Raw genomic sequence first — 12,606 nt, forward strand, 5'->3', positions numbered from 1 at the left:
CATCTGTGGAGAGGGAAACAGAGTTGACATTTCGAGCCTGTATGACCCTTTCTCAGAGCCTTTAATAACCTCCTGAGCTGTCAATCAAACTGCAAGCATACAACCCCTTACAGGGATAATTGTAGGTTGTGGAAAACAACCAACCATCAATAATGATCTAATGATAGCCCTTCGGTTAATGTCAATAAACAGCTATTGTAACTGCTAGAACAGATTTTCTTCAACATTCACCGACATAGGAAGGGTTTTTTTCCTCCCCAAAGTCTTAAATCGTTGGGGATTTAACTAACTTGGCAGCATGACAGTTCTACATAACTTTATCCACCCTCCACAAGCATTTACATCTCCATAAACTTGTGATTCCCACACTGCAGGATAAGGCGCTTGCTACAGCAAAAATGCAGTCTGTTCGAACTCAGAGCTGAGTTCAAATGACCCTGCTGAGTTCGGGATTCCCTTGTGTGAATCACACCTTGCCCCCTTTGCCCAGCTGGGATTTGTCAGAAATGGGGATGGGATTTCCAGATCCAGGCCCCGTCGCCAATTTTGAAGATCTGCAGGGTCTCCACGACTCTGCGAAAACCTGGCCCTTAATCTCTGCTTCACTTATTTGGGACGGACTAAGGCTTCCCTCCAGTGTCAATATTCTCCCACTTCTTCCCCACCTCCAAACTTATATAAATTAATTGATTGTAACAAAATGGTGTAAAATATTTCCTTTCACAGTTTTTTTTTACCTATGTAGGCTTACATTTCTTAAAAGAGCAACAAATAGCCCTCATTCATCTCAAGGAAATTTGTCACAGACTTCAGGTGATCTTCCACTTCAGTCACCTGATGTTGAAAGTCCTCTTCATATTAGATCCAGTAATGGAGAGAAGCAGTCAAATAATAGCACTGATCAGCAAGGTAATTTAAATGGACTTTTTTCTTACATGCAATATTTCAGTGCCTGATAACATAATGCTTAATTGCTTTACATTAGATCTTACTGTGTCAATTATAACCATCCCAATCATGTTTTTATTATGTTTTCAACACATTTAATTGCTTGATGAAATGTTTTGAAGAGTTGCAGAGAATAATTATTTTTCTCCAGTTACAAGTTTTCATTGGATTGATTTTAAACATTCAGGAGGTTATTTTGGTGAAGGGGTGCTTTGCTAATAGGACATGTCCATTTAAAAAAACTGGTTTTAACACACTATTTTGCTCCTCATTGTTGTGTACTGTAAGTCAAACTTGCCTGGAGGTATTAAATCAGTTGATTGCAAATTTAGAGCTCAAATAATGAATTTGATGCAATTTTCATTGGGGAGTATAAGTGCTTCCATGCACCCACTTCCACTGAAGATGCGGAGTAGACTGGCTGATTCACAGCAACAAGTTTCAGGATGGATCAAACTGAATGAGAGGATGCACAGGTTCTCAACATCCTGGTGAGAAAGAGAAGGGCTGTCCTCCACCAACAGTAGGAAAACACTAAGCACTGTGGGTGTACCTACACCAATGACTCATCACCATTTTCTCGAAGGCAATTAAGGATGGGCAATAAATTCTCAACTTGAAAGCAATTTTTTTTTTCCCTTATTTCCCCTGCATATCCTATCACCTCCCTGACTGTCTTTCCTGCAGCAGCCAGTACTGTTCTGCCTGGTTCCCCTTCATTCCCCTTGCAGACCAAGGGGGAGCCCTAGCAAGGTGTGGTTACCAAGCACACCCTTTTCTCTGGTGATTTCTATAGGGCAAGTAGCCAACACACTGTTTAGGTGAAGTTGTCAAGAGAATTTCCAGAATAAGTGCTAATATGTTGGTGAAATCTTAGCAAAGTACCCCAGAAAGTTTTCTGATGTATTTCAAAAGTCATGTTGAAAACTTAAATAGCCCTATTAAAAGCACCAACAGCAAATGAAGAGTGAAAGCTGATGTACCTTTTAAGTAACATTTGATATTCTCAGCAATGATTTGTTTACTCCTGTTCAGCTCTTTATCCTTATAAGCAACATACCCTCTAATTTTTTTTTTTACATAGTGCACGGCTGATTTGTATAAGTGCATGGTCCCTTTAATTTTTTTTGCATGGTAGATTAAAGGAGTCACCTATACCGGGCCTGCACAAGAAGTTTCAGGTTGCTGTGCAACTTGGAGGGATCACTGGTTAGGAGAGGTCATGAAATGAAGTGTTATCTGCCAAAATGGCAGGCAGCCTCTTTAATGAGCACTAGAAGGCAATTTTAATTATCAGCCCCTTAACTATCCTCTAGCTGGCCATTACTACAGCTAGCTTCAACCCCATAACCAAGATGGCACCCTGCATTAAACATGCGCTAAACAGACATTGGAGTTTAAAACCCCACCTTGGCCACATACTTAGAGATTAGTGTCTGCCCAAAACCATGCACCACTCCATTTTCCCCCTGCCCCCCCCCCCCCCCCATCCCCCTTATCTATAAGTCTGGGCAGTTATTGCTAAGTAAGCAACATAGTAGTTGCAGGCAGAAATGCAGAATTACATTTAGGGCAAAGGTTAGTGATACCCAAGCCTAGATTTTTGCTACTGGGTTGGTGTACAGGGACAGAAGAATTCCAGGCTCCGTGAATCAGACCTTTAAAAATGGCTGTCTAGATGTCGGATTTTCAGTCTTGGGTTTAAACTGGATTAGAAGTCAGTCCAGAGCAGGTGACCCAAGAATAACTGAGGAGGCTGCTGGGTGCAGAGGTGGGCTGGGTGGGTGGAAAGTTAAAATATGAAATGTCCCCCCGCACTCTCCATTCCACCTCATACCACCCCCTCATACCTTCCATACCAACCTATGCCCCCCACCCACCCCTCATGAATGTTTTATAGCCCCTATACACTTACACGCTCCCCCCCGGCCCTTTATAGCCCCTATGCCTACTTTGTGCCATCTCAGGTCAAGCCATGCACCCCAACCCACCTAGTGTCCACCATGGGCAGATCTTAGGATCCATGCAGAGACAAAATAAAGTTCTAAGTGTCTATTGCAGACTTCACTATATTGAAAAAACACTTTCATTCATAAAATATCCATTTACTACATTTATATTCCTTCAGCTAAATAAAGCCTTATAACAACAAGCATTGGAATTCTTAGTCCCACGTAAGAGAGTCTGTAACTATTTGTAGCTGTCAATCAAATGAAATAGCAGGCACCCTACTATGATAATGAATGGTTGTGAATTCAGTCATGCAGCACTAATCCAGTAATGGAAACACATAGGCTATGTCAACAGAGTGAAATAGCAAGCAATCGTTTTTTAATGTCCTACTCATTTTTACAAACATTTAAAGGGTTGCACTTTTAAATGTTTTGACCGCTCCCTTTGACATGTGCTTCTGACGGCTTTGACAGTTGATTTTGACAGGTCTGTTGACTGTTCCAGTGAGCTTGATGGTAATGAGTTTACGTACTTTTTACACACATTTATGCCTGCTTTTTACAATCCCAAAGGACTCCTGATCTACTCCATAGGGGACCTGAACTCCACCAAAGGGGTCTTTATCTCCCCGAAAGGTCTCCTGGGACCAGGTTCAAAGGGGTACCCTAGCTATTCAAACAAGTCTACAAAGTCCACACTACCTCTTACCTGGTCTAATCTGCATTCTTCAGGTTTTCCACTCCTGGCCTACCAAAATTCCACTTCAGTGGAGGCACCTGATAATTTAAATAGCCAGCTGCTTCCATAAACTGCACATGCACAAAATGCATCCAGCGTCCGTGAAAATACAAGGTGCTATGTTCGGGAGTGGTCTTGGGATTTTTGAACGTCTGGGCCCTAGTTGAGAGAAGCTGTTAGCCGTACGTTGCTATTAGATTTAAGGGGAGGTGGTGGCATAGTGGTTTTGTCACTAGACTGGTAATCCAGAGACCCAGGATAATGATCTGGGGAATTGGGTTTGAATCCTGCCACGGCAGATGGTAGAATTTGAATTCAATAAAAATCTAGAATTACAAATCTGATGGTGACTATGAAACCATTGTCAATTGTTGTAAAAACCCATCTGGTTCACTAATATCTTTAGGGAAGGAAATCTGCCACCCTTACCTGGTCTGGCCTACATGTGATTCCAGACCCACAGCAATTGGTTGACTCTCAAATGCCCTCTGAACAAGGGCAATTAGGAATGAGCAATTAATGTTGGCACAGCCAACGACACCCACATCCCATGAATGATTTTTTTAAAAATTAGATGTCATTACCTATAATTTCAGTTTTCCTTCCTTCCCAAAAATGATGGTAACTTCAAAAATGTATTCAATAATTTAATAGGGTAACTTTCTAAGAAACTTTTGATATGTACCTTTTTATCTTTCACTATTGCAGGCCTATCCCTGTATAGTCTCTTTTTTAAGATATGCATTCATGCTCCTGTCACAGAGAAAGATAATTTCTAAGTAGCCTACCTTTGCTTTAATTGTAGTTTGAATAATCCATTTACAAGGATAGCGAAAGATCCAGAATGCATCAGCGGCCTGCTTTCTTGTGCTGTTTCTGTTCTTCCTCATTAATTCTTTCTATTTCTTTGAAATTCTTTTAAATTTGTACTGTAAATCATTGTCAGTTGTTCCTCCTACTTGTATGCTTTTGCCTAATGAGCAATTTGCCTCTGCAGATTTTACTGCCATTTGTAATTTGATATCACCTATATATATGACTAGTTTCTGTTGGATTTCTAAGACCAAGTCATTTGATTTTAACTCCTTGCATTAACAGAAATGAGCAGTAACAGGGTTAAAATGGAGGCAATGTACTTATTGCTCAGCCCCTGCTCTGCCACTGGTGCTCACCTGAATTCAGCAGGAGTCTCATTATTCTATTTAAATTGACCTCCTAAAATGTACATAGCCTGTTGCCTACAGAGTGTAGGTCCACCATGGACCCCCACTTGTTTAATAACAAGCAATACAAAAAGGAGAGACCTGAAAAGGTAACTGTTAAAATTATTTTGTAGGACAAAGACGAGCAAGCAAGCTTCTGAGCTCCACAAGAATGTATGGACTGCTCTAGCCCTGGACTCCTCTCCCCTACCCTGTCCTATGTTTCCTTATGTGTCACAAGGCTCTGTTGGTCACAGGGTCAGAGTCAATGAGCTGCATGTGGACACCTGTTTCGAGTGTGGCCAGTGGTTAGTCACTGGATAGTTAAAGTATACTTCATTGATATAAGTTTACTTGTTGCAGAATCACTTTAAAAGAGATAAAAATGCCAAATGAACTTCCGCTAGATTACCAGATTTTACCCACATCTATTATAATTTTAATTGTAAAATTAAAACCATTACATCCAAGACTGCATAAGTAATTCTATTTTGTAAATTTCCTGGCTAAATTATCCCCTTGGCTTCTTTGGTTCATCCAAGCTTAGACCTCTTCTGCTAATGCTTTAAAGAAATGACTTGCTCTCTCGCCACTACCGGTACCCATTTTGGTTAGTCGCTAATAGATCTGAAGTGCCCAAGGTGGAATTCCACGTCAGATTTTTCCTTCCATTCAAGGTCTGATTAACAGACATCATTTCATGAGGTTTAGCAGAATAAAGGATCAATTGTGCATCTTCCCATGCTCTGGCATGGAGCATTGTAACTCATTGCCACTGCATATCCTTCAGTTTTTTTAATTTCATGGGAAATAGTTTACCTTTAGTTTGTAATTTTGCTGACTGCTTATATGAAATGATCGCTTGTGTCATGGATATGACTTCAGGCAATATTATCAGCTGTGTGCCATTATCAATGCTTCCCTGTTTTTGTTGCAACAGTCCGAAATCAAGGGCCATTTAGAGCTTGGCCCTTGGGCACCCAGGGAAGTGGTATGTACAGTGATTCAGAAAGTGGAGGAGGAAGCAGTGAGTCGCGATCCATGGATTCGCCCTCTGCTAGTCCAGGTGTGTAACCAGAAGCTTTTATTGCTATTACTGTATTCTGGGTGATCTTGAATTGCTTGGTTTTAGGTAATCCTTCAGGCACACTATTTCAATCAGTTAGTGTTATCCATTCACTGGTCAAGACAGTCTGTTATTTAACTCAGATTTTATCAGTTAGTTTCAAATGCCAGGAAGACTTGAGCATCAGATGTTACAAATCTCATGAATAGGTAGATTGGTTATGTGCCTCATTGCTAGCAGCTTGGGGAATAATGCTAATGCAACAACTTGGTCATAAATCATTTCCATAGTTACTAGACTCAGAATTTTTGGAGGAAATCTGTTCCTCAATATTCAATTAATAAGTGCACTGAACAGTACAAACAGCAAAAACTTCGGTTTAATTTCCATCTGTGCTCATTTAATATCAACGGGCACAAATAGGGTGGTATACGGCATTAATGCCCTTTGGGTAGAGAAGGTAAAATAATATAAACTGGTATCTGCACATGATCATTATCTTGAGTTCTTACTAAAATTGCAATTTAAACACATGATAAGAATCAGGATCAGGCAAGCTATAATTTTCTGTTCCTCTTCCCTCCATTCCTCCCCCCTGCCCCCCAAACTGTCATTTCTCATATACTCACTCTCTCAAGCTCTCTTTTCCCTCCCCACATACCACCACCACCACCACCACCAAACCCCCCCCCCCCCCCCCCCCGCCCCAAACCCAACCCATAATCAGATGAATGATTATGCTTGAATTTTCTTAAATTACCTTGGATTAATGAAGTTAAAGACAGTTGTAGTGCCCTCTGCAGCTCTGCCACACACACTCAAGAAGACTTAGCTCACGTTTAATAGTTGTACGATTTGTCAACTGTGAAATTGGTCTATGTTGGAGTTGCTGGCATAGCCAATGCATTAACATTTTTCCATAAGTGAATTATTAGGAGAGCAAGGAACTTTATAGGGCCCTGTGCTTTTTATATTTGCCAATTAGCTCTTTATGGAAAGGATATTTACGACATACCTACATCTATTATTTGCCAATACTATGCATTGTTCTGAATAATTTAACACAAAAATAATTAGCTTAAAAATTATGAAGTAGAAATCCTGTACACTGGGAGTGGAGAATCAGGAGATTGGGGAGGAGCATGTACATCTGTGTCGCATTCGAGCAACAGCCACTTCAAGAAATTGCTGCTTGGGCCCCATCGGAAAAGGAGCAGCATCAAAGGCTTCAGAACCTTTTCCCCAGGCCGTCCAGTGTCTTTAATTTTTTCACAGCATATGAGCATTGATGGCAAGGCCAAAATTTACTGCTGATCCCTAATTGCCTTCAAGAAGGTGGTGGTGAGCCATCACCTTGACCAGCTGCAGACTATATGCTGAATGTAGTCCCTCTTTGCTGTTATATAAGAAGTTATGGGATTTTAACTCGGAAGCGATGAAGGAATGGTAATCTATTTTAAAGACAGGAAGGCGTGTGACTTGGGAGAGTACCTTGGAGGTGGTAGTGTTCCCATACTCCTGCTTGTGCGCTTCTAAGTGGTAAAGGATGGGTTTGGGAGGTACTGCAGGCATCTGATAAATGGTACACACTGCAGACACACTGCACAGGTGATGAAGGGCATGAATGCTTAAGATGGTGGATCAGGTGCCAATCCTGGATGGTGTCAAGCTTCTTGAGCGTTGTTGGAGATGCACTTATCCAGGTGAATGGAGAGTATTCCATCATTTGTGCCTTGTAGGTGATGGAAAGTCTGGGGAATCAGGCAGTGAATCAGTTGCTGCAGAATATCCAGCCTCTGATGTGCTCTTGTAGCCACAATGTTTGTGTGGTTGGTCCAGTTAAGTTTCAGGTGAATGGTTATCATCTACTCCCACCCGCCCCAGCCTCTGAGTTGATGGTGGGAGAATTCAATGATTGTGATGCCATTGAATGCCAAGAAGGTAGGCACTCTCCTGTTGGGGATGGTATTGCCTGGCGCTTGTGTAATAAGAATGTTACTTGCCATTCATCAAATGTTGTCGTGGTCTTGCTGCCTTTAAGCATGGACTGCTTTGTTATCTAAAGAGTTGCAAATAAAATTGAGCTGATTTAAAGAGGTGGCTACAGAGATAGTCGATGCATTGATTTTTGATCTTTCAAAATTCCCTAGATTCCAGAACAGTTGCTGTGGACGAGAAGTGGTGGGAGAGAAAACTGGCAATTATGGCTTGCTTGACATCAGACATGTGCTTCCTGTGCGGGGGGGGGGTGTGATTCCCCAACTGTCAGAGTGCTACCTCAGGGAGATTGCTGAAAGGCTGGCAAATATAGAAAATAGAACAATAAAAAATTAATTAACATGTCCCCCTCATGTGAAAATGTCACATGAGATGGGACATGTTAATGAAATAAACACAAACTTTCTTAAACGTTTTTAAAACCGCTATCAAACCTCATCCAGCCACTGGATGAGGTTTGTTTAAAAAAAAAAAAGATCACTTACCCGCCTGCCCATTGGGCCCATGCGCTGAGCCGAAGTTCACGCGGGCTCCTCAAAATTATCGATTGGCAAGTTAAGGGCCTTAAGGAGGCCTTTAATCAATGGCGGGCGTGCGTCCTGCTGCATAGCATGCCCGCCAACTGAAATATCGCAAAGCTACGCACTAGCATACGGGCTCCACCACCTGCATGCCAGCCAGAATATTCTGCCCAAGGTGTTATTACACAAAATTAAGGCTCATGGGATTGGAGATAATAACATGGATTGAGAATTGATTAACAGACAGAAAGCAGCAGGAATAAGCTTGCCATGTTCAGATTGCAGTCTATAACTAGCAGGGTACCAGAAGGATTAGTGCCTGGGCCTCAGCTATTTGCAGTCTGTATCAATGACTTATATCCATTACACTTGGTCCCCCTAATTATGTTGCTGATGATACAAAGTTAGAGAGGAAAGTAAGCTCCGAGGAGGACACCAAAAGAGGATGCACAACAATATAGGTAGGTTAATTGAGTGGGCAAGACCATGGAAAATAGAATATAATGCTAAAGCTATCCGCTTGGGTCAGAGAAAATAGAAAAGCAGAAGTTTTTTTTAAAAGGTGAGAGCCTGGAAACCATTAATATTCCTTGGGATTTAGGCTTAATACCACCGTTTAAGAACCTTGAAAAAGCTTAAGCCCGGCTCAAAGAGGTCTGTTAGGCTTTTTGATGGCATAATCATTATGCCCATTTAGGACTAAGATGAAGAGAAATTTGCTCTCACAATCTATCCCAGAGAGCGGTGGATACTAAAGTTGTTGAATGTATTCAAGTCCGAGATGAAAAGATTTTTGGATACTAAGGGAATTGGGGTATTAGAGTATTCCAGGAAGGTGTAACTGAGACAGAAGAACAGCAATGATCTTATTAAATGATGACAGAACAGGCTCGATGGAGATTCTGCCCATAAATGTATAATCTACATTAATTATCAACAATATTGAAGAAAAAATAACATCTTTTCTACAAACGTCCATGGACTATTGCAATCTAAGAATGGTGCTGTAGGCTGCGTAGTCCTTTGTCTGAAATTAATAAAGGCCTACTATTTCAGTACATCCTTTCAATCTTCAAATGTGTTACATCTCAATTTGATTAGGTTTACATTAGCAATGTAAAATTAATAAATATGGTTATTTTATTGGCTGATCCAGGAGATTTCAAGCGAAGGCTGCCCCGAACACCCTCAACAGGCACCATGTCTTCAGCAGATGACTTGGATGAAAGAGAACCACCATCACCATCAGACAATGGTGTGTATTAAGTTACTCCATATGTACAATAGTTTTGTTCTTGTGGGTTTGAGGACCATTTATAAAGGATGAAAATTTCCAGGTTTGCTACCAAAAATCTGGTTATCCTTGTGATTTATAAATTAATGCTGCTTTTTATATTTAAAAAGTGCTGAAAATGTTCAGGTCAGACAGCATCTGGGGAATAGATCATGCTGCTGGGGAAAAAAACACTCATTAACATACTCTTCTCCCAAACATAAAGTGTCTTCTCGTTCATAAAACTTTGCATCTCATTTTCTCTTTAGTAACTGTGTGCCTTTTGAAAATGGATGCACTGAGCACCATCCACAGAATTAGTTCACTTCTTTATAAGAAGCCACATCAATGATCAAGACCTAAAACAAATATAAACTGACTCTTTTAATCTCAATTTACTTCCCACATAGTGCTCATTGTATTTTGAATATTTTTCTTTAGATTACTTGGAGCCTTATTTGTTTTTCTGAGAACATTGCTTTTTCAGATTAAAGATATTGGTGTGGGGGATGGGGTGAAAAAATAACTACGAGCAGAATTTTCCAGTCCCCCAGCAGTGGGTTTAATGGTGGGTTGGGGCTGGGGGAGCATTGCGGCGGTAGCTGAAAAATCAGTTTCCCGCCAGCATGAAATGATAACGGGAATGTGTGCTCCTGCCTATCATGGCAGGTCGCCATTCCTGACAGAGGCCAGCGTAAAACCGTTTTGCATCCCATTAATGGATGCAGATGAAGGCCCAACTGGAATCGTCCCTCACCTTGTCTGATTTTCAGCACCGCCAGCAAGATATCAAGCCAGTCCAGAACACATCTGGACCAACATGGCATGCATGTGTCCGGACTTATTTGCACGAAGGCAGCTTGGGGAGATCGGAAAATGGAGGGCTTCAGCGACCATGGAAACCTGAACCACCATGTGCAGCATTGGATGGATGGAGCAAGAACCATGTGGACTTTTAAAGCTGCAGCAGCTTCCAGGAGGTGGACCTTCTTGCTGTAGGTGGACAGCAGCATGAGGTATTGCTGGGTGGCAATGGTCTGTGCTGGGGGTCAGATTAAATAGGGAGGAGAGGAATAAAGAGGTGGGGTGGGTATGAATGCCTAGAGGGTGTAGTGGGGAAGGTTGTAGGGAAAGAGAGATGCTGTAGGGCCATGGAATGGGTGAGGTAGTATGGAGCAGGAGGGTGGGTAGGGGCATGCTGGAGTGCGGGTAGGAGGGCAGGCATGAACCGGCATGGGTAGGGTTGTGCAGGTGTGAATAGGCATGGGGGGAGGTGGGGTGTGAACAGGCATGGGGAGTGATGGCAGAATGAGGGGGCGAAGATCCGCTGTCACTGGGGTGGACTTCTTGGGTAAATACGGGATGTGGACATACCTGCAAGGGATGGAGGGTGATGGGGTGGGTTGAAGGGTAACGGTGGGAAGGTCAAATGTTGCATCAGTGGTTTTGGGCAGGGTAGGGTGTAGGTCACTGGGGGGGAAGGGTAAAGATATTGGACTGGACGCTGAAGGTTACAACAACCACAGCTGTTTGCAACGATGGTCAAGATCTCGAGATGCTGCATGGGAGCTGGGTCATTGGGGGTGAGCAGAGCAAGAGGTCATCTCAACTGGGCAACTGAAGGGGAACCCCAGCATGTGGTACTTGCAATGCTAGGGTGTTGGAACAGATGTGCATGTGAGGGGTAAAGGCTCAGCATGCGCGGAAAACTTCTTGCACATGGCTAGCAAGGACCCTGGCAAATACAGTTGCATCCCTACATGCATGATTCCGGGGAACATCGACCCAGCTTGGGGTGTTCCTCTGAAGAAGTGGGGGGGGGGGGGGGGGGGGGTGGGGGGGGGTTGGTGCGGGGTGGCATGCATACAGACTTAAGGACTAATCGCAAACAAACCACATCAGACCTCATTAGAGTGCAAGTTATTTACAAAAGTATCGTAACATTGACAACCATAGTGCACCTGTGCAACCACACGTGAAATCAAAACTTGCATTCCCTACCACCTCTTCTAGGTGCTCCCCTGACATCTGCAGTAGGGGTGGAGGCAACCTGTTGACCTGTTTGTCCTGTTGTCTTTGATGACCTTGACAGCCATCCTATAGTGACCCAAGACCTGGAGGGCCCCGGCTTACTTTGGCTGTGTTTTGCCTGCTGTGAGGCAGCTGCTCCCTCTGCAGAGGATGCAGCTGAAGGGGTAAGCGAGTGTCAGACATTCTGGCTACTTGACCAGCCAACTCAGTTGTGACTGTCTCAATACAGTGGATGCTTGGCGTACTAGCTAGGGTGAGCACCTCAGTGCCTGGTATTTTGTCCTGCCTTCTGATCTTCAGAAGCTTCCAAATGCAGTTTAGTTGAAAGTGATTGAGCTTCTTGACATGACGCTGGTACACAGTCCAAGCCTTGCATACCTAGAGCAGAGTAGAAACGACAGTTGCTCTACAGACTTGCAGTTTGGTAGGCAGACTTACTCCTCTTCGTTCCCAGACTGATGCTCAAAGTCAGCTGAAGGCTAGGCTTGCTTTAGCAATTATTGCATGTTGTTAAATGTCTGTTACAGCCAGAGAGGTGAAATAATTCCCCTCTTCTACCACTCTAGGCCTAACTGTATCAGGGTTTTCTTGTGAATTTAGAAAGGATGTCCTTTGCCAATGATGTAGGAGTCCCAGTATTTATGTTTCCAGGTTGTAAAGAATTAGACAGGTTTTCTTAGGTTAAACAAAGAACAAGGAAAGTTTATTGGAACTATTGCACAAATTTTTAAAAAAGACGAGGTAAATCGCGCCCAACTTTCATACGTCTCTCACTCACTAGTACAGATGGCAGAACAAGGGGTAGGAGTTAAGAATTTTTTACAGTTCGTGAAGATGATAAAACAAAGGAGTATATAGTTAATTGTTTTTTGGCTG

The 12,606-nt window shown here is 42.6% G+C and overlaps 1 protein-coding gene across 4 annotated transcripts in view; it reads left to right on the forward strand.

Moving 5' to 3' along the window:
• LOC121289087 (rho GTPase-activating protein 29-like) overlaps window positions 1–12,606 on the forward strand; it is a 112,157-nt gene that overhangs the window by 77,956 nt on the left and 21,595 nt on the right. For 3 of the 4 annotated variants that reach the window (XM_041208109.1, XM_041208110.1, XM_041208112.1), the window contains 3 exons: window positions 746–909; window positions 5,782–5,907; window positions 9,583–9,681. In XM_041208109.1, coding sequence (XP_041064043.1) covers window positions 746–909; window positions 5,782–5,907; window positions 9,583–9,681 — 389 coding nt within the window. The remainder of the gene's footprint in view (window positions 1–745; window positions 910–5,781; window positions 5,908–9,582; window positions 9,682–12,606) is intronic. The other variant, XM_041208111.1, reaches the window with a different exon arrangement.

This window comes from Carcharodon carcharias, chromosome 16, assembly GCF_017639515.1.
Source record: "Carcharodon carcharias isolate sCarCar2 chromosome 16, sCarCar2.pri, whole genome shotgun sequence".
Classification (NCBI taxonomy): Eukaryota; Metazoa; Chordata; class Chondrichthyes; order Lamniformes; family Lamnidae; genus Carcharodon; species Carcharodon carcharias.